This window comes from Ruditapes philippinarum, unplaced genomic scaffold (assembly GCF_026571515.1).
Source record: "Ruditapes philippinarum isolate M1 unplaced genomic scaffold, ASM2657151v2 ctg2738_1_1_1_1, whole genome shotgun sequence".
NCBI classification, from domain to species: Eukaryota; Metazoa; Mollusca; class Bivalvia; order Venerida; family Veneridae; genus Ruditapes; species Ruditapes philippinarum.
The window spans coordinates 21,176-44,395 of record NW_026860781.1 but is presented as its reverse complement, the minus strand read 5'-3'; the positions used below and the strand labels follow the sequence as shown (position 1 = coordinate 44,395).

Below are 23,220 nucleotides of genomic sequence, written 5' to 3'. Positions count from 1 at the left end.
GCAAACCCATTATGTTGGTTTTGTCATGGCACGGCTCAATTGATTAAATTCTGAGTATACCTCTTCATTATGTTTTGCATATTTTTCCATTTCAAATGCTCCAGATGATCTATCACAAAGGCAGCAAATTGTAATTGTTAACAAAGTGGTAATTTGAATTCCATACAGAATATCTAATCACTATAATATCTTATTGCAAAATTTGAAAGAAGAAAAATATGGCTCAGTTATATAGCCTATGAGTAAATGTTTTGAAAAATGCAAAAGGGCATTAAAAACAAAAGCTGTCAGTAGACCAGCAAACTCGACTATTCTTATTGCTTGACAGTAAGGTAATATAGAAACCAACTTGCATGCAAAAACTTGACCAAAGTGTGATGCCAACATTGAAGCCTAGAATAGTACAAAAGCTCTCACTGTTCTTCAAAAAGTCAAGCTACTAAAAAGCTTTTAAAAAATAAAAATGATAACATTTTTGGTGCCTTATTGGCCTTTAAGTTGTCAATGTCAAATTAAATGCATAACTTTACATTATAAAGCATACATTTAATTTACCAAATAAATCCAGTGTAAAAATCAATAGTAAGTTATCAGCTGCTGAGTTGTTAGAATTATTACCATAGATAAAATGCATTTCAATTAATATAATTGCATTTTTTTTTAAAGCACATTGTCTAATAAAACAGATATCAGAAAAAGTAGTCTGTTTTTATCTCTACTGAACTAGTGTGCAAGTCACACTAGTATGAAGTTTCAATTTCATTATCGTAATATCATTATTATTATGCCTTCAGACTTGCATTCATTTCATTCCTTTCACAGTTAAAAAGTGACACATATTTTGCAGACATTACTTCATAAACTATTCTTTTTGTAGACTGTAAGAAAATCAAAGTCTTAGAAATTGTATATGGCAACATCTGTTTTTAACTAAATCTTTCAATTCCAGCTATTAGACATTATCAAATTTCAGGTAAAACAAAATCAATATCACTTTCTATATATTAAATTACTTATTAAATTACTATAATGTAAAGGTGTAGGTAATTAGCTTGACTAAACTCATATTTATAATGAAAATGAGATAACATGATATACAAACTGTTTATGGCTGAAAAATTGTAACCTTAACTTTATTAATAAAGTAAATTATTGTAATCAAAACTTTATTACAAAATAATACAGCACAAATGCTTCCTCCCATTATAATGGAAAGTAATTCATAAATCTGCTGAAGCCATGTATATCAATAATTGATAATATCTGTCATGTGTGGCAGCTGGAATAAAAATATCTGTTCATCTGGAAGTTGCCCTTAGGGTGGGTACCCTGGGTATGAATATTCTGATCTTAACTACAAAAACTTGAAATAATTTTCCTTGCATATTCTTCCATATTTTATATGGTTTGCCTCCATAAATCAATTTTTCATGGAAGTTATTATATTTTCATCCTTTACCATTTTCCTAGTTTATACAAATTTATTTTAGTTTGATTGTGTTGGAAGCTATAAGCTTATTGTAACACTCTCAAATCCTTTCCTGGCACCAACCAGTACTAAGCAATACATGTAAAGTTTCTTGCACAAGGAAACAATGGCTTGCACCTGACAGGGCTTGAACCCACACAGTCAGCAATCCTTAGATTACTAGTCCCACTTGGCCACGCCTCCACCATTTTCTTACAATAGTTTATAAATGTACTTGTGAAATGATGGCAGTTTCATTTGAAAATGCACCAAAGCAATGTCATTTTGGAACATGCCACTCATCTGGCACCCCCTCATACCAGATGAAATTATCAGCATGGGTAAAACTTACCAAAATACCAGTCTGATATGCTAGAAATAAACGTCATAACTGTCATATGAAATTCAACAGTCAATGTTACCAGTTTGCAGTATTATATAAAGTGATACAAGATTTAAAATATCCAAACCTGTTGTCATTAAGCCTGAGCAGTTTAAGATTAGAACAGTTTCCTATGGCACTAGGTAGATATGATAAGGTACAGGATCTAGCATCTAGGGTGTCCAGACAGATTAACTTCCCTATCTCACTAGGTAAACTCTCCAGCTTATTTCCTCCTATATTAAGCACCTGAAATAACCCAATTTTATTTCTTCAATAAAAAAAATCTTTATTGTTATTTAAAGCACATTTTCTGATATAATAGAAAACATATTTCAAATCTGATATTGAACAAGTGGGCCATGATGGCCTTATATCTGTTCACCTTAGATTTGGGGGTTTTTTTGGTGTGTTTTTTTTTTGTTTTTTTTTTAGGAAGATCTCATGTGACTCTGCACATTATTTCAGGCATGAGCGAGCATCTGAGTAGAACCGCTGACATTCCATAAGCTAGCTAAATAGCTTCCTCACAAAAAAGAATCTAAAGTCCCTAGTGGTATTCAACCTACACCAGTGAGGGTCAAGTGGTGTTGTGAAACTTTTGAAGAAGACAAGAAGGTTAAAATACATACCAAAAATCTATTGCCTGGGCATTTTAGTTTCTGAGTAGTACTTTTTCAAATATGCTTCCAATGCATGTCAAAGTAACAGGGCAATTTTTGAGCCAAAAGCCATGACAAATAAAACTTTGAAAAAGAAAAATTGCTGTAAAGAGCAGAAAAACAAAGAGCAGAAAAAGCTCAACAAACGAAACAGCTCAACAATATACCTAGACAAATTCAGACACAATTATTCAATAAGCACTAAATTGTGTTTCCATGAAAACAGATCGTAAATGTATCATATTTTATTGGCAGTAATAAGTTTTTAGTTTCAACTTACCTTTAATTGGAAAAGAGAAAATAATTCAACACACAAACTGACTAAACTGTTGTGGCTGAAATTAAAAATATTAAACCAGACCATTATATACACACAGCAGAATCATTAAACTATAAAACATATAGGTATAATGTGTATAACCCTATTAAACCAAACAAATGTAGGAAAAACAGCTTTAAAATGATGATTATTCCTATAAGTAAGGGTTTTCACTGTTTTTACCTGATATCTAGGACTTAAATTATCTAAAATAAACATACTTTTCTGATATCAAAGGCTAAAGTTATATCTAAAATAATCATATTTTTCTGATATCAAGGCATGAAGTTTTATCTAAAATAAACATATTTATTTATATATCAAAGACTTAAGTTATATCTAAAATAATCATATTTTTCTGATATCAAGGACTTATGTTATGTCTAAAAAATAAACATATTTACCTGATATCAAGGACTAGAAGTTTGCCTAGAAAGGAGATTTTTGAAGGCAATTGAGACAATTCATTGTGAGACATATGTAATTCTTTAAGCTGAACCAAACTTTGTATGTAATCTGAAATAAATACAAAATAAATAGAGGATATTCAAGTTTTTTCTATAAATACATGATTTATTTTCATCGAGTGGTATGAAAATAAATATTTATGAGTGGCGGTAGCCACGAGTGAAATATGATAATTTTCATGCCACAAGATGAAAATAAATCATGTATTTATAGTTAAAAACTTGAATTTTCTGTTTATTATATATACATTTTTTCTCTGTCTGGACATTAAAATTTGAAAGACTTTCGCTTAATTTTTGAGTACTGGCACAATTTTAAAGAAAGTAGTCCAGCAAGACACCAGTGAAAATACGGAAAATATGTTTAACTGCAGTGAAAAATGAATTTTTACAGTGAAAATACGGAAAAATATACGCATTTTATTTCATCAATATTTCTCAATATTTCATTTAAAAGTATATAATAAACATAAATATTAACAGGGGAATGACAGTTAAAATATTTTACCTGTCCCAACTTATTAGGGGGTGGCATATATATAAATATAATGTTTTAATGTCTACTGTGTCTTTCTGCCTTTAACCTGTCTGACATAACATAGGAATATTGGGGAATTCATGTTAAATGGCCACATTTCTAGTTCTTTTATGAGTCCATCTCACTCATTTATTGATTACATGTCATATTATTATGAAGTATGACTGGAAAAAAGTTTGAGATATGACTTGATAAAGAAACTTCCATTATGAAAACTATTTATCCTTATATAAAAGGTGTTAAAATACTTAAAATGATTGCCCTAGATCTTTCACCTGACACTGATTTTCCTTTGAGCAAAATAATTAAAACCAGATAATGCCAAACAATTAACATTTAAGCTCTTGGTTTCCCTTAAACATGTCTATGTAAAACCAAAATCAAGTGGCTTGGTGGCAAAGTCAATTTAGTAGTGGTATACTAAACAAAATTACACACAAAATATCTAAGCTCTATGTCTTGCAGTTATGGAGAAAATGATTTAAAATGTTTTCCTAAATGACTCTATGTAAAATAAAGTGACACCTGGGGTCAATTTATGTCTTGGGTCATGGTAAAATCAAACTTAGCAAAGGTCCATTTTTACAATCTTACACACCAAATATCAAAGCTCTAGGCCTTATCATATTATAATGTCCTATTGGCTGATTAACCTTAAATTTTAATCTTGATATCCCCAAAAATTGATAACAGAAATTTCTATAAATGGGAGCAGGACAAGTCCATTGATTAAAGGTTAATACATCATGTACATGACCCAATATTTACTACATAGTTTCTTTATGAATACTTGTATAAATGTCGGCAGAACACACAAAACATTTTTACTTTAATAATTCTCAATCTGAATTGTCAATATTTTAAATGCATTGTAAATATCTGAAAAGGTAAAGCTGCAATTCTTAGAAGAAATATGTCTTGGAAATGCAATGTATAAGATATTTTTCTGACAGTTTCTAGCTTTCACAGACTTCTTGGAAATTTCTTCTCCTGAATGCTAACACCTCTGTTTGTCTATAATATAACAGATATGCTTTCTACAGATGTGATGGGCTAGATGAATGGATTAGTTTTATTGATTTGCCTATTGTATATAATTTGTTGAGAAGTTTAAGACATATTCACCAAGCATAAGAGGTTTAACACCCTTTATCAGCAGCATTTGAATTATTTACTACTGGGTAGAACACTACTAAGTAATAAAGGTTTCGTTTCAGTGCCAAAATAATATTGCTCTATGGAAGTATTTGCCAACTTATATCCATAAGTAACTTGAAATATATAAAATTACATGGCAAATAGAGATGTTGCTTAAGTGTTCCACCAAATATAAAGTATTAATACTTAAATGCTCTACATAAAGAGATATGCAGAATAATGCCTGCATTACCATGTAGTGCAATGTCACAAAAACTGAAGCATGAACAATAAATACAAGTAGCAATACCAGTTTTCTATCTTCTATTACCCCCCATATATCAAACTCACCAGAACAGCTTAACCATACCTATTTTTCAAAGCACTAAAGAGGGAAATACTTGTGGAAAAATTGAAGACACAGTGTGTAAATTATGGAGCCATTGGTACAAGTAAAACTTATATATCCAACCTGCGAGTTTAGGTTAACTTCAAATGGAGTAACAGACAAATGGTTTCAATGACTATATACACAAGGCTTTCAACTTCAGTCATGTTTCAATCATAATATTACCACCACAAAGAATAAGACGTTATGAAAATATTGTTACTGACCATCCCAGAAAACAACGTCCTTAAAAATTCTGTGAATAAATAAAGAATTATATACCTGGAAATGAGGTAAACTGATTATGGCTGAGGTCAAAATAAGCAAGCTCTGTCAATGATCCCACAGTTTCCTGTAAAATAAGATAAACTTCTGCTGCAGCCTAAGATGATTAGTCTTTCCCACCAGCATATATCCAAGCCAGTATAGTCTGACCAGGCTCTAGGATGTTGGCAGTTCAATTTTCGTACTTTGTAAATGAAGTCCCTTAAAATTCATACTGACTGTTTCAAATTTGAAGCTGGGAAAATTCATTATACAAATTCAGGAGGTTCAGGGATAAATTTTGTTCACAGATTAACATGAGTTGTATTCAAATATTTCATTATTCCATAAAAATACAAAGTTTTGTTTGAATAATATTTCTTAGCGATGTTAACTACATCTTGCAGTCCTTATTCTGCTCAAATGATAAGTATATCATAGTATGATTTTATATCTACAGTTTTAGGATAAGTACTATAACTTAACCATCATTAGAGTAACTGGCTATTAACACATGTAAGAACCTGCAAGACGGGAATGTAAAAGCAGTGAAATGGGTGGGTCATTACATACTGCAGAAACATATGAGTGATGAGCAGTAAACAATTGTAACAAGTCCCAAAAGATTGGCTAATACTACCTATTATTTTGAAATACAACTTACTGGTAATTTTGACAGTTGATTATGTTGCAATGAAAGCACTTGCAGTCCCCGCAGACATCCAATCTCTGGCGGAAGCTCATGTAGCTTATTGTCTGACAAATTGAGGCAAGTTAACTGGTGACCAATGAATCCAAGTCTCTCAGGGCACGCCTGCATGCCTATAGAGCTAAAATAATAAGAAAAGTAGGGAAAAACAAACCACAATTAATATGTAACAGTTCTTTAAATAAATCAAATGAAAACAAAAACATACGTATGGTATTTTGCTTCATTGAGAACTTACATGAATATAGAATTCAAAGGCTGCATAAAATATAACATTTAAAATCTACAAAGTTTGTAAACAAGATGACACTGACCATTGTTTGGATTCAAAATGGCCACAGGGAGCCGCTTGAAGCGGACAGCAATTTAGTGACCTCTTCTTGGAAGTGAACAATAGCTCAAATTAGACTGTGCAAGTTTTATAGTATATGTAAATTTTTCTGTTTAGTAGGTGGTTATATTAAAAGAACTCCACTGAGGTTTAAAAGCCTAAAAAAATAACATTTGAATTTCTTACATAAAATTTAATGAGCTGGGGCACTTTAAACAGAAATATATGCAAAGATAGTTAAGAAATATACTTTGAAATAAATTGAAAACCATATTTTTATGCTTTTCGTAGCCAGATTTGAATGAAAAGTGTCTTAAACATTTTTTATTGGGGGTCATTTTTTTACAATTTGAATCATCATTCTGGAAAAAACGAAGTGCGCATTTAATCTGAAATTTTGCACAAAGATTAGTAGTCTAAACCTACATCAAATGGTACATTTATCTGGAAAAAATATTTTCATTCCCATTATGTCCAAAAAAACCTCAGTGGAGTGAGTCCCTTTAAGAAGCCAGTATTAACCTACTTTTTTTCACAGGTATTTATGGGGTTTCATAATTCCAAAAATCCTCTAACCTGTTTCAATATCTTTAATGTTTGTCAAGCATTCATAAATTATATTTCATTCAAACACATTTGATTATTATCATCTAGATTCTGTATCAATGTTTATGGCACTTATATTTGTAAACGAAAATTTTTGTGTAAAAATATCATTAATTTATATGGCATAATTTTGTAAGATGGTTTTGGAGTAGACACTGTTTTTTTCCCCCTAATAATAAGACAAGGCGTTTTGTAACTTTTCTATTTACAAACAATAAAAAGACCATTTAAAGCAACAATATACATGTATATAAGGTTTACCTTAGATCCATTTCTGTATTTTTATCATCACAGGGCGTACTTGATATGGATTTCTTCTGGTGTACTTGACATAACAAAACAGAGAAACAGCAGGATTTACATGTAACAAATCTACATCCATCATCCGCATAGAAATGACCACATCTAAAATAGATAGGTTACTATCTTTCTGACTATAACCAATAACAATGGCTTGCTAATGAAACCAGAGTCAAGTCAGTCTGTACATCTATCCAGTCATACCAGTGGGTTTTATATACTACAATGTATTGACTTTAGTTTTTAGAATTTGTTTCTAAAATCCCTTCAAAACATAATGATTACCAACTGCTCCTAATTCAAAGCAAAGTCCTACTACATAACAGTGTTTTTTCTGACTATTTAAGGAACAAGACCTTGTCCACCCAATTAAGATTTATTCCTGTTTTGAAATCAGTTAGATACAGGTTAAAAAAAGTCAAACATGAGTTTTAAAGTTATTGAGAAATTTTGGAAACCATTTAGGGAAAATGACAATTTAGCCATTGGCAATGCCACTAGGAAATGATTCATTTACAGAAAGACAAACATTTTTTAATGAAAGGAGAGAAAATACACTGTTTAAATTAAGCAGGGTCAAATAAATGGTTTACTGGCTAAATTACAGTATTTCAGTCATATAACAGAAAGCACTTATCCATAGTGATTACCCATGATTTTAAACCAGTACAGATATTTAACTGTAATCAATCACTTGACACAAGTGTAGAAATTTATTGACTGTAGTCACTTGACATACATGTAGTGAGCTACTTAACTACAAAATGTTTATGTGAAAATATCTATGTTAATCTTCAAATGAAAAATACACATATGAAAAATTGTGCTGGTGTAATAGTTGGAACACTAATAAAAGTAGAACCATCAAATGTTCCTTTCTAGTTTTGCTTAGTTGTTAAAAATTATTCTAAATTAACAGTTAAACTGACAATGCACTACTTGATAACAAAACAAGTACATTTGTACAAGGATATTGACAAAAACTAAGGTGTTCTGCTAAAATTAGTTTTAAAATCTTGACAAAATGAACAAGGGGCTTTTCATAAAAAAGATCTGAGAGAATAGAAGAGAATATTACATAATTATCGCGTTAATAAGCGCAGTAAGCCCCCCCCCCCCCCCAAATATGCAAAGTGAACTTGATAACAATATGCAAAGTGAACTTAATAACAAAGAGTTCTGAAAGTTAAAGAGATTTGAAAAATAAGTTGCACACAGAAGAAATCATATAGGAACATCAAACCACCCACGGACTTTAACCAATCTATTGATTAGATTTTTCCTGTTGAGAAACTTGGTTAAAAATCTGATCATCAAAACAGTCTGAAAGCATGCCTACTTTAATAACAACTTTATTATGAAACACTAGACGGGTATTCAAAAATTTATACCTTTTTTACATTTAATTTGATTCGGATGACACTTAAGCTTATCAATTATGCAAATTATGTACCAGATATTTTAAGAGAAGCATTCAGCCAACAATAATTTAATATCACTTTAGCACATTCAATCTGAAGAGTTTAATTATTCATTATTTGTTTTTCTGAATCATACCGGAGAGAGATGTTTTAATTTTAATCATATATGACTGTGCGTAAATATAAAAACATGCAAGCTTCATCAAATTAACTTACTTTACACAAGGCACATGAACTTTTCCACTTGACAGCCAAACAGGGGAATATTTCTGAAAATACAAATTTCAAACAATTTCTGCACTAATTCTTAAAAAAACAAACTTATTTTCTGTAAAAAGCAAAAACAACAGCAGCAAAAAAACCAAACCAAGGAATTTGTAAAACAATAATTCTTCCATACATCATGGAGAAATGTCAAACAAGAAGGTTCTGTATGACTTCTCAGAATTAATTTCCATTCGTATTTTCCTTATTAACCAGCTGGGTCCTAACTCATTACAGTCATTCAGACAATTTTATAATACCAGGAAATCTGTATAAACTTTATTGGTATGCAAGAAGCTTCCTATTTACATAGAGATGGGCATAGCATTAGATTGGTTTTTATTTTTTTGTTGTACAAAAATTGATCAATTCTCTCATTTGCCTTTATTTGGCTGACATTTCTTTCGAATACTATTGAAATCTTAATAGGTTTTATGTGTAAATTAGTATAATAAATCTCAGCATGGCGAACCCTGCCAATCACTGGATATTGCATGACATATAATAGAGCACACTCAATGACTTGAGCATACTCTTGTAAGGTGGTGACACCATTATATATAACTATTATTGTAAAAATACATGTTCATTTCTTTTTATTATTCAGAAACACACCAGACCATATTCTTTTCAGATTTTTTCAGTCATTATTGTTTGCTGTTATTGTTGTAATTAATGAATTTTACCTACCATGGGTTAACTGAGCTTAAACCCCTAGGTAATAATAATATCAATCTTGTAACAATACTTTAAAATGTCTCATATATCAACAAGAGCTGCCTGTACAACAGAAGGCTTGACTATTCACAGTGCTTGACAGTAAGAAAAGGGGCATAACTCTGTAAATAGGTAACTCAGAGTTGTGAGACCTGTGCCCATAAAGTTATATAATCACAGAAACAAGGCTTAGTGTGTAAAGTTTAAACCCATTCCTTTCATGGAAAAAACTTCATCAAAGTGTGACGGCCAGTCTGGGGTTATATAGTTCAATAACTCCTCTTTTTTTTGATAGTCAAGATAATAAACTATTTCTACTTTTGTCTTTAAAAATCTGAAAAACCACATAAAGATTCCTCACTAATTTTTTTTCATTATTATTTTCTTTCAAGCACTAGGAAACAGACAATAAAATGAAATCCTGCAAACTTCTAGAAAATCTCAGGTTTAAAATTTTAATAATTTCTAAAACTCATTATTGTTTCATGTTATCGGAATATATCTAATAATTATCACATTGAATAAGGTGTAACTGAAACTCTGACAATGATCACTTTTCAATTTCTCAATACACTTTAATAAATATTACACCCACCTACACTCTGAAATAAGTGTTGGCATGACTGTAAAATTATACCAAGGTTATCCATAGTTATAAAACTAAAATAAATGTAGAAAACCATTCAGCATCCATGCATCATACTGATTGGTTAAGTGTCAGTAAAGATTTAACCAATGGAACAAGGCTACAATATTACAAACAGTTCAGATTTTCTTTATAATGTTTGCATGTGGATCTTATAGTGATTGAAAGGAGGTCACCCTCTTGTGACCTTTCAATCAGCCAATCAGTGGCAGCAAAGTGGATAACTTTTATTTTTATCCTTTGAGAAACCACAATTTGTGTACCAGTACATGATTTTCGCTATTTGAAGACATTAGAGGTGAACAAAAATGCTGACAGCCACACTTTTTAGATGAATTATCTAGAATCAATAAGGCTTAGATACCGACAAGACCTGCCTGCATTGTAACAGTGCGCTCCACTTTTCTGACTACTGGATAGTAAAATAAAAGCAACATAGAAACATAATTATCTGCCATAACTAGTCAACAATTATTTAAAGTTTAAAGTGAACGACTTCAATGTTGTTTTTTTTTTTAGAAAAAAGCAAATTTTCTAAGTCAAACAAGGGAATTAATAAAGCAAAAAGGCTTTCAGGATTATCCACCCCCACCTATCCTATAAATGTATTTTTGCCTTAGTCTTTTCTTGCCGGTATAGAGTGAACAAACACAGAAACTTAATTGTGATATAAGTAATATACATGCTCTTTACCCCAGTGACTAATTATATTTGCGAAATTTGCAGTCACTATGACCACGCAAAAGATTGTCTTCTTATGAAAAACACAAAATATTGTTTCTGCAAAAGTTTCTAGGAATACAGTATATTCCCACATATCTACTTAAAATTGCTTTTTTTTCATTAGGCAAAATTAAAGACTTGACTGACTTCACTGATGATGTAAAATAATTCTCTGTTAGGTTTGCTAAAATAGCCTTTGGAAAATCCAAATTGATAAGACGGCAATAAGTTAATGGCGATGACAGATCGACATATAAACATAATAAGATCTGAACTTTAGTCAGATTGACAATATTTAAGTCTGAAATCTTTTTATTTTTGTTTGTTTGTTGGATTGGGTTTTTACGTCACACCGACACTGTTAGTATCTTCATTATACAATATTGAACATTGTATTTTGCTTACCTTTGAAGTAAGCGAGCTCTCTGACCTTGACCTTTGAAAATGTCTTCTTGATTTAGTTTTCTTTACCCCCTGTGGCCTGATTAATGCTATAACATGTACCACTGCCACAACAATAGAGCAGCAAAGAGAGCTGGTGATTGCCACGGCAATGGTAGTTGTCTGTACATCACCACTGAAGAAGATTACATCTCGCACAGCCCAGGTGAAAAATTGAGACAATGTTTCAGTCATTGTCCCACACTGGGTCTACCTGAAATATCAAAGATAGCAAATAATTTACATTGTCAGTAGAAGGCAGTCAAGCTATTGTAAGGTACTTAAATCTACAAAATATCAACACTCACTTTGTACTACCAGTATTTCTATCAATAAGGTCTAAAACAAATTTGAGTCGTGTCATAACAAAACCAACATAGTGGGTTTGCGACCAGCATGGATCCAAACACAGCATTTTGTTTGCTTCTTCTCCTGCTACCTTAACCCACAAGTCACTGCTATTCAAAAATTTCTATTGACCAAAAAAAAACAAAACAACTTTTTCTAAGCAGTGGGCAATTGGTACATTTACATCATTTCTTTTATGTATCAACTGACGAAGCTAATAAAGCGAAGCAATATTTGTATTGATATTTAAAATTGTGTTGGTTTTGCTTTCATATATATTTCTATATATATAAATGGGCTGGGAAACACAGATATTTTAAAAACTTGCCTAAAAGATGATATAAATAAGAGTTGCAAAAATATCTTCTCAACTTCCTGTTTTTAAAACAAATATACAACAGTATATAGTGATAAAATTTTTACATAGCTAAAATGGGTAAGACATGACTGTCTTTAAATAGTTGGCCGATACTTATTTGTTTTTGTTTCATAGTCTTAAACTTTGAAATGGGAGACACTTAACTTTATTACACGGTCAACATTTATATAAAATCAATTAAAAATCAATTAAAGTTTATGTTACAAAGAAACAGTTTTATTCCACAGACAGACTGATGTTAAAAACTGATAAAATCTGCCAAGAATCACATTGCGTACAGAAAAACGAATTTGATCATAAACAAAATCTATAAAATGATCCATCATAAAATGCATTAATATATTTCTTCATGCACTAATGATAGTCATCACAAGCCTTGAATGTAAATAATCTGATGTTAGATTCCTCAATATCAAAGTATAATCATGTTATTTATATATACCACTGTGCTTAGTGATTACAGACCATAATGGGCACCAACAGGAATCAGATTTTCATTACTTTTATTCTTTTCTAGATAGTATAAGTCATTAACATATATTTTTCAAATATAAGGAAAAAAATCCGATTTTTTTTAACTAATTTTTTACTGCCACACCCCTTTTTGCATTTTTCAAAAGACCAAAAAAGAAATTTTGCAGGATTTTAAATTGGTGGATTGACCTATCAATGAAACACTACACAAGAAAAGTAACCCTACAAATAATAATCAACTCATTCCCCTTAATGTGCTTCATTTTAAAAAAATCACTTTAACCAATATTTTTTTTTTTTTACAAAATTGTCAACCAGCATCACTATGCTGATGGGAAATCACACTTTTTAAACTTTGTCTCCCTGTTTGTTTTTTGTACTCTGACAAATTAAACATCTTTATTACCCGAACTTCTGTTTCTCCACAGGAAATTAAATCTCATAAAATTCATCTAATTCTAGAGTTATAATTTGATAGAGAGAAAATATGGTGCACTAGAGATAACAGATTGCAGCAGTCTTCTGACATCTTTTCTCACATAATATAAATGAAAAACAAAAACTTTAAGTGAAGATATTATGCAAGTTTCAGACATTTCTTTCCTCATAGAAATATCTCTAACCATAATATAATATCCATTTCCTGATGTAAAACAATAAGTTTTAAATGAGGGAAAGAACTATATAAGCCCAATGGCAGCTAAAGAATCTACATATACAACAACTGCAGACCAAGATCAGTCTGCACACCGGCCATGCTGTCTTACCATGGTCTGCAACCGTTTGCTAATCAGTCAGTATTTGTTTTAAAATTTCCCCTCAAAATGACAAAAAGATGAACAAGTCCATTTAATAATATATTTATCAGGGTTATTTTAAGATTAATGTGCCGATTTTACCATTCCTATAAACTGTCAAAATTACAGAAAAAGCATTATCTGTCCATTTAGACTTGATGTAACAAAGAACAAACTTTAATTGAACACTTTTCTTGATAGAAGAATTACAACCTTAAACCTTTTTCCTGGAACAAAACAATAAAAAGCCTGTATTGATCCAACCTTCACAATGACAATAATTGATGGACTAAACCCCTCATTAGTCTGTTAGCAAAACAGAAATCTTTAATCTTAGAAAAGTGGGTACCAATCACTGTCATACAGTTATTTATCACCATGACAACTGTGTTTGCTGTGTTAATGAAAAATTCTGGTTAAAATTAAAGATAAACACAGGATTCTAAGTAAACTTGAAAATACAAAAATATACAGACCAACTAACAATGTTAACCAAACTATCTTGCATAAATGGTCAAACTTTTATAATTTTTCAATTATTATCAGATTTTGTGTATCCAATCAGGAGAATCTTTGCTTTGTCTTTGTGAAAAGAGCTTTTACTTTATTAAAAATCTTTTCAACAATTTTAATAGAATAAACTTTATTCAATAAAGTGTTTGCTAAATTGCAAAATATTATATTCATATAAAAAGGTCAGAATAATTCTGTTGTAACACAGCTATAAGCATATAAATTTTGACAATTCTCTGAATGTCACACATTATCAAAAGAATCACACTATTAGGACCCTATTTAAATAGGAAACTGTATAACAGAAATTGAATATTTAAAGACCCATTTTGCATTTGAAATGTTATAATTTTTATTTCTATCACTGTTTCCAAAAAAATACTCATTTGCCATATACATAAACTATCTTTAGCTCTGTTTACAAAATAAATAGTATATTAAGTGAATTAGTATTTTTTTTACGGAAGTCAAAATACTACTTTGTTTACATATTTTGCTACCTTTATACATGTACATGAGACATCATTGCATGGTATACACCACTTTTTTCAGTTATTAAATATTTCTTACATGCTCATCCAATATTAAAACATTTCTATAGAAATACAAAAATGTGGATTTCTGAGGCATTAATGTGCACAAGTCTTTTATAATTAATGGAAAGAATTTTAAGTAATAAAAAATACAATTCTATCTAATTTCACAAAAAATAATAAAATGAATACAAAAATAATTAATTAAACAAATAAATAAATTTCGAAAATAAAGATACATAAACATTACTGATAATAAGTACAGCAAATAGAAGCAAACTTACTTACAATCTTATTCACACGAAAAAATACTTCAAACAATCCAATTTTCTCTAGAATGAATTAAAGTTGCATTTTCCTTTCTAGAGAAATGTCGAAAGTTGCCTAAATCACTCTACCATCAAATTGTCAATGCATTTACAAATATTATGCGAAAGAACAAATAAATAATGCAAAGCACAATCTTAATGATTTGGGCTACAGATCAATAGTCATTTCCAGTCCTTGAATAATTAAAATATAAATTGACTTAAATGATTCCAATTAACCATGCATAGCCGATAATGCCGGTGAAAGTCAGGACAAAATACAGTAGACTTTACTAAAACTTATAAATATTTGCAATAAAAGCTTAGAAAGTTGCTTAAATATATTTTCAGCTGAACTTAAGCGTCCAATCATATCCAATTTTACAAGTCTGTGTGTACAGCTTACTGTTAGTATTATCCAGCTTTCAATAAATATTTTCTCTTTCTACGCTTGTTATACAAGTCAGACAATACAGGCATCAATTTAAAAATAAATTTCATATGAAATTTTAACCATACATGTACAATTTTAACAGTGTAAATGTAATAATGATAAATATGTCTATGCCAACAGTGCAGAGCTAGGCCAGCCTGCATTATCCAGGCTAGCTGATCTAAGAGCTATAATCTAGGTAATATACTGGTGGCAGCTTGATTATTATACATGTATGTAATACAGTAACACCCAAGATGTTAGTCTGTTAAAAAAGTATTGCTCTACAGAGGTTGCACTGTATTCTTGTAAAAGATAAATTATTATTTCTTTGCAAACTTTTACTCAGAAACATCATATAATTAATAAGTATCTAATGTTTATCATTATAGAACTGTTTATGATCATTTTCTTAAAATCCTTGTCTTCTGGCTTCAACATCAAAATTTTTGTAAAAATTAATAACTGAACAAAACTTCAAATTATTAAGATAACTGTGATAATTTAACATTACATTACTATATTTTAATTTTTCAACTTAGGGTAATAAATAGATTTACCAGTCAAAGAGGTCAGTATAACTAGAATTGTGATGATCTAAATTATAAACAACTTCTTTATTTCTGATACCATAATGTCCCTTTGATGCTTCACATCTGTTACCTCATTTACAAGACAGACATACTTCTGAAATACTTTAACACCCTTTTCCTACAATATGTTGTTTATAAATATGATCGTTCTCTTCCAGATCAATACCCATGGCCTCGGAAATGCTGCGGAACTACGTAGAATAATTGAACTTATTGATATTCAAAACCATGTAATCCCTGGAGAGTCAGGGAAAACAATCATATGATCTAATGACACATACAGATCACCATAAATTGTCCTGACCAGTCAAGCTTCACATCAGAAACATATGTTCTTAATTAGATTTTGTCTGTTCTTAATTAGATATTGTCTGTTAAACAGATTGGTCTGTCTAAAAATGTGTTTCTTTCTCAATAATCCTGTTATATTCAATAAGCTTATTTACTTTATTTTTGTTAACAATTATATGCCATTTTGATAAAATCCCATATCAATCACCTATGTACTGTTATTATATTCGTACTTGCCCTTAAGATTAAAACATATTTGATATATATTTTGTATTAAGTAAAATGCACATCAAGTGAAAAGGCCTATATTAGAAAAATTCTACCAGTTTAACATCTGTCCATCTACTGGTATGCTTATAAACACTTCTCATGCCCACAACAAGTTCATCAAAAACTAGATTAATCAGATGCTAATAAGACAAAAAGTAACATCTTAAACAGCTTCAGTGGCTCCTATGTTGCTTATTTTTAGCTGTTAAATAGTTATTTTTTTCTTACTGGTAACTAATACAGAGCATTAATAATCTTTATCTAAATTTTTTGCTTTTAAAATGACTTTCCCTGCTTTAATTAAGATCTATCAAATTTTAGTGTAAATGTTTAACATAAAAAAATTCACTGTATTAAAGGGGTTATGTAGAGTGCAGTAAGTGCTACATGTGCAGGTGATGCAAAACTGTTTGGCGTTTACAGTTTGTTGTAAGTGCAAATTATAATTTTTTTGTATAAATAAAATGTATTTTATAACTATGATTTCTACCTTGGAAATAAGCAAAACAATTCCTTCATAAAGTATATGTGATACAGGTAGTATACATTGCAAAGCTAAAACACTTACTTGTCATGTGCACCATCAACAGTATATCATAAAAGTTTTCAAATCTCTGCTAGTCATATCCAAAATGAAACATTCTCAATAATTCAAACACATGTATCTATTAGACAAACATGATATACCTGGCTAACTTTATCAGTTCTTTCATCTATAATGCAGAACAAGTGAAATCTATACCATAAAAGAGAAAACAATCTTAGAAAGCCATTAGCTAAGCTTCAATATTTATACCTTGGGGGAGGGTTTCAAGCATACACAAACACTTAACAGCTATCATAAATGATGGTTGATGTTGAAAATCGACCATTTTTATTTGATTTACATTAAGGTAATAAAAGTCTTATTGAATTTGAGATTCAGGTTTTTGTACATTAACCCTTCTAAATTTGTATAATAGACTTGCTCTACATTTAAATTCGGAACTGTTCATTCTTAGATTAAGGTATTTCAAAAACCTGTTAAAAGTTAATGACATACTATGCTCAAATGTGCTATTAAAAAAAAATATTGATAATTGCTACACAGTCTCTTTGTAAAAAATATGAAAAAAAAATATGTTTTTGACTTCACACAAAGTAGATATGTTTTGTTTAAAATTCTACACACTATAGATGGTCTGTAACAATATGAATAAGAGTTTAATATAGTGTCATAAAAAAACTGGCAGTTTAATTTGACAAGGAAAGACCAACTTTTCTTGACATGTAATCCCATAACAGGGAAGGCAGCTTCCATACATAGTTTATTCATTTATTCTTTTATTCAAATAAGACATAATCTTATCAGTAAGAATTTCACAGATTTCAATAATTACTGTGCTTGAAATATTTTGCTCAAGGATGAGCATAATATTTCTTAACAAAGAATGGAAAATCTATATGGAATTGCATACTCATCAGACTATATACATAAATACATTGTATACATAATTATACACTTGATGCACAATCACATCTAGATTTCATATCACTGAATTGTTGAAAGAATATTCACCATTTAATAAGTGCAACTCAGGCACTTATATTACTTTTCAATAAGTATGTCAAAAATTAACCCCTAACCTGCTAAATTTGTTTAATGGTTTTAAACAGGTTTGAATTTGGAACAGTCCATTAAAATTTTAAGTGATTTTAACATCAAAATATAGAAACCAAGCAACCAACAGTATAGAACTTGGTCAGACTGCACAAATGTACAGGCTGGCCTGACTCTATGCAGGTGATAAAGGCCTATCACTTTCAATCCCAGCAGGGTATTAAGGCTTATTAAGAAATGCATGAGCATAAAACTTATCATCTGCATAATTACAAAAACTCCATAACAATCAATGGACATTACAGTATTAAATTATCATTTACAGCAAGAGCCAAATCAAACAAGAGCTATCACAGACTTTGATCAAAATTTAACATTCAAGGTTATGTCGGACAAGAAAACTGCCAAATTTTATAAATATAATTGTCTTCTTGTGTGATTTGTTGAAATATTGTTTAGCCAACGTAAGTTAATGTATATATTTGAAAAGATAATTGAAATCCCTATTAGGAATATATTATTATAATCTTTGTCATAGTTAATACAGTCTCTTTTACTTTTTTATATGCAGCATAATGCCTATTTATGTTAGAATGTTATGATTCGCCAAGTTTCATGACTTTGTAAATTTAGAAAACATCAGGGGAGGCAATTAGTGTCATGTATTGGCACTTCTGCTACTATACTCACACAGTTTGCAGTTAGAAGTCATTTAGGAATGAAGTAACATATAAAAAGCTTTAGTGTAAACTTCTTCAAAAATGATAAACATTTATAACTTCTTAATTGAGTTAAGTAATTGTTATTTACACATTGTAAGTTTGATCAACAATAAAACCAGACTTTACTTAGTCTTATTTCGCTTTTTAAATCAATTATTCACTATACAATCATGGAAGTAAAGTAAGCTACCGAGTTTGTACAAACCTTCATCCATTTCAGACACAAAAGCTAGTTTAACAGCTTTTACTTCTGACGAAATCTTAATTACATGTACATGTATTTACATACAGTAAACATAATAACAACAACTGACAGATTTTAGTGTACTTGAAATAAGCATTCCTAACACACAGTTACAGTCAAACAGTGATTTAAATACTTTACTTTGTAATGCAGATTACGTAATTTGCATATTTCCTTTGCAAATTACGAGAAACATCTGCTTTTTAGGATGATGTAAATATTTAATAGCCAGCTTCAAGTAGTTTAGAAAGAAACTAGAAATGTGTCATCATGCCACAGATGCCCCCGCATGCAGCCAAAATTTCAGTTGGTGCATTAATTATTTTTTTCATTTTAATTTTAAAGCCCTTAAAACTTTTCAATGTTAACACAAACCATTTTCATATAATGTTCAAGGCACTGACATTATTCAGTCTTAACCTTTTAAAAATAGCATATTGCATATTTGTAGCCAAAATAATGGCTAAAAGTATGAGTGCTGAAACTGAAAGTTCAAAATTTTTCCAACATTCAGGAAAGAAAAGTTTGTCTAAAATCGTTTTACCACAACCAAATTCAAACTTAAACTGCTTATTCTTTAGATGTATCTATATTATTTTCAAAGTGAAAGGGACATAACTCTGCCAAAAAATCATGGAACCATGACCAAATTCCAACTTGACCTGCCCATTCCTTTGACATTTCCATATGTCAAATTTAAGTTGAATATGTAACACTGTTGGGTAGATAATGAACAGAAACTGTAAATTTCATATTATTTTCAAAGTGAAAGAGGCATTACTCTGCCAAAAATCATTGAACCATGACCAAATTCGAACTTGGCCTGGGCATTCCAAAAACATATCCATATGTCAAATTTGAGTTGAATGTGTTGTACCATTGGGGAGATATTAAACGGAAACTGAAAATTTCATATTACTTTCAAAGTAAAAGGGGCATAACTCTGCCAAAAATCATCGAACCATGACCAAATTTGAACTTGACCTGTATTTTCTCATGACATTTCCATGTGTCAAGTTTGAGTTGAATGTGTTGTATTGATGGGGAGATAATGAACGGTAACTGAAAATTTCATATTATTTTCAAAGTAAAAGGGGCATAACTCTGCCAAAAATCATCGAACCATGACCAAATTCAAACTTGACCTATATTTTCTCATGACATATCCATATGTCAAGTTTGAGTTGAATGTGTTGTATCGGTTGGGGAGATAATGAACGGAAACTAAAATTTCATATTATTTTCAAAGAAAAAGGGGCATAACTCTGCCAAAAAATCATCGAACCATGACCAAATTCGAACTTGACCTGTATTTTCTCATGACATATCCATATGTCAAATTTGAGTTGAATGTGTGCCACCTTTCTTAAGATAATGAACGGAAACTGATGATGCGAGAATGACAGAATGACAAAAGGACGGAAGGATGGAAGGACGGAATAGGGTAACACTATATGCCCCGGCCATTACATGGCGGGGGCATAAAAACTTAACAGATTTTTTTGTATATACATGTATACTACTTCAAATTTGATAGTTTGTTTGTTTGTTTCATTTTACGCCTTTTCCCAACAGTATTTCAGTCATATAGGCGGGTAGTTTCCTAACCATCGTTCCTGGAGAGTTACACCAGTACTAGACTACCTTCCTCCGCGCTAAACTACCAAAGCATCTCAATGGCAGTGAGCGACACACATGAAATCATGTCCTACAGTATGGGACCACATGTCAATGCTGTGTGCTAAATATAAAGAGGCGGTGATAAGTAGTTGCTGAGAAAACTGTTACAAATATAAGCATGTAAATCAGAATTACTGAAGAAATTAATTTTTAATTATTTTAAACATTTTAGAAAAAAATTCTGACATTTTTGAAACATTTATACTGTCATTTTTTTTTGTGATTATATAATTTATGTAAAAGACATCATATTTAAATAATAATAGTAATGTTCTAAATAGAACCAGACTTTGAAAGGGATTGTTTGATAACACAGACCAGAAGGACTGTTTCTAGCTTTTAATGTTTACTGTACAAGACTTAGTTTATTACAGAGAGAATGCATTATACATAGGAGACGTGGCTTATCATAACTGACAGCAGCATAATAAACAATGATTTAGACAGTTGTAATATTCAAGGTGTTTATAGAAACATCACGTTAACTTACATCAATCAATGGTATCTTCTGTCCTGTACGGATATGACTTTAACAGAACTTAATTTGAATATAACTTATAACTTTTTTATTTATGGACCAAATTTAATGATATTTTGCATGTAAAATCATTTTATTATTATAAAACATCGTATCAAGAAAAACAAGCAATTGTCATAGTATTGCAAGCAATCCATAAGTCCCCTACCGGTTAGAACCCCAGCAACATTTTGATGGACCATTGGCCATTCAATTTTACCAGTGGATGAATGACAAGAATGAACTTTAATCTTTTGAGTTCTAAGTTTGTCTATATCACAGTAATGTGTTAAGTTTCCCTGCCTAGTAAGGAAATTATGTTTAGACAACCTTGTCAAATAATTATGATGTGGGTTTTTAAAGTAAATCCTACAAGGAATGAAGAAGTTGGAGTGAAAAATACCAATTTCTCGAAAAAAATCTAAGTTCAAGGGGGGATAATTCTGGAAATAGTCTTGCTAGAGTATTTAACCTTCTCAAAAATGTTGAGTGATAATAAGAAACATATATATGAAGTTTGAAGTAGATACATTAGGGAAATAAAGAAGTTATTTATTAAAAAAGACAACATTTTTTTCATAAAAATTCTAAGTTCAAGGGAGGTAATAGTGATAATTTTTGTGCTAGAGTTGTAAACCTTGTCACATATGATGTGGTTGATGGCAAGAACTTATATTTAAAGTTTGAAGTAAACACCTTAAGAAATAAAGAACTTAAAGAAAGCGGAAAAATTTAAATCAGAAATCTTGAAATTCAGGCTATTTGTTGCCATAGCAACCAGAATTTTCAACATAGGAAGAAAAGAAAAAGATGTCCATAATCTCCAGACCACCATCTACCCATATTTCAAGTTTCATAAAAATATTTTCAGTACTTATTGAGTTATCACTGGATCCAGTTTATGTGTTAAATTTGCCTTATTTTCAGACTATTTGTTGCCATAGCAACCAGAATTTTCAACATAGGAAGAAAAAAAAAAGACGTGCATAAAAAGCCATAATCTCCATACTGCAATCTATCCATATATAAAGTTTCATAAAAATAATTTCAGTACTTTTTGCGTTATCGCGGGATCCAGTTTTGTGGACGGACAGACTGACAGACAGACAGACGGACGGAGACACAGACGGAGGGTAAACCTAAAGTCCCCACCGGTTAAACCGGTAGGGGACTAACTAATAAAAAAATGATTACTTTGTAAAATATAAGTCATATTCAGTATTGTCATATCCGAGGTTATGAGTCATATTAGGCATTAAGACATACCAATTTTCAACATCATATTACAAAATTTTCTCAGTCTGTGGAAGGAGAGACCCTTCCTAGGCCCACTCCAATTACATACATTTTTTTTAAATTCCATTCTAAACTAGAACTATCGCTGAATGCGATTCATACCCCCACCAATGTCCTTGACAGAAGACCACTTGGAAAGGTGGTTAAGGGAATAACTTATGTGGCACAAATACATAAAAAGAAATTATCTCTGGTGAAAAAAGACTAATTGTACAGGTAATAGTATAAATATATATTATCAAATCATGTTCAAAACAGTTACAAATAACCTTTCATTTTCCCAATGTATTAAACATTTTATTTATAAGTCAATTTTTGACCTTCAAGTGTGGCCTTGACCTTAATCTGGCACAAGGGTAAAATGGGTTTTGCATATCACCCAGTTTAGTTGAACATTTGAGTAAAGATTGAAGAAAAACCCTCTATTAGTATAGAATTT

The 23,220-nt window shown here is 30.6% G+C and overlaps 1 protein-coding gene across 3 annotated transcripts in view; it reads right to left on the bottom strand.

The window, feature by feature from the left end:
* LOC132713369 (leucine-rich repeat-containing protein 69-like) overlaps nucleotides 1-23,220 on the bottom strand; it is a 29,452-nt gene that overhangs the window by 3,174 nt on the left and 3,058 nt on the right. Inside the window, exons 1-9 of one of the 3 annotated variants that reach the window (XM_060695933.1) lie at nucleotides 17,291-17,426; nucleotides 11,748-11,997; nucleotides 9,209-9,261; nucleotides 7,533-7,676; nucleotides 6,290-6,455; nucleotides 5,644-5,713; nucleotides 3,236-3,347; nucleotides 2,793-2,847; nucleotides 1,939-2,099 (exon numbers count right to left, since the gene is read on the bottom strand). In XM_060695933.1, the coding sequence (XP_060551916.1) occupies nucleotides 1,939-2,099; nucleotides 2,793-2,847; nucleotides 3,236-3,347; nucleotides 5,644-5,713; nucleotides 6,290-6,455; nucleotides 7,533-7,676; nucleotides 9,209-9,261; nucleotides 11,748-11,978 (992 nt within the window). In that variant the 5' untranslated portion in view covers nucleotides 11,979-11,997; nucleotides 17,291-17,426. Of the gene's footprint in view, nucleotides 1-1,938; nucleotides 2,100-2,792; nucleotides 2,848-3,235; nucleotides 3,348-5,643; nucleotides 5,714-6,289; nucleotides 6,456-7,532; nucleotides 7,677-9,208; nucleotides 9,262-11,747; nucleotides 11,998-15,115; nucleotides 15,261-17,290; nucleotides 17,427-23,220 lie in introns of those variants that run through there. The other 2 variants (XM_060695936.1, XM_060695934.1) reach the window with 2 other exon arrangements.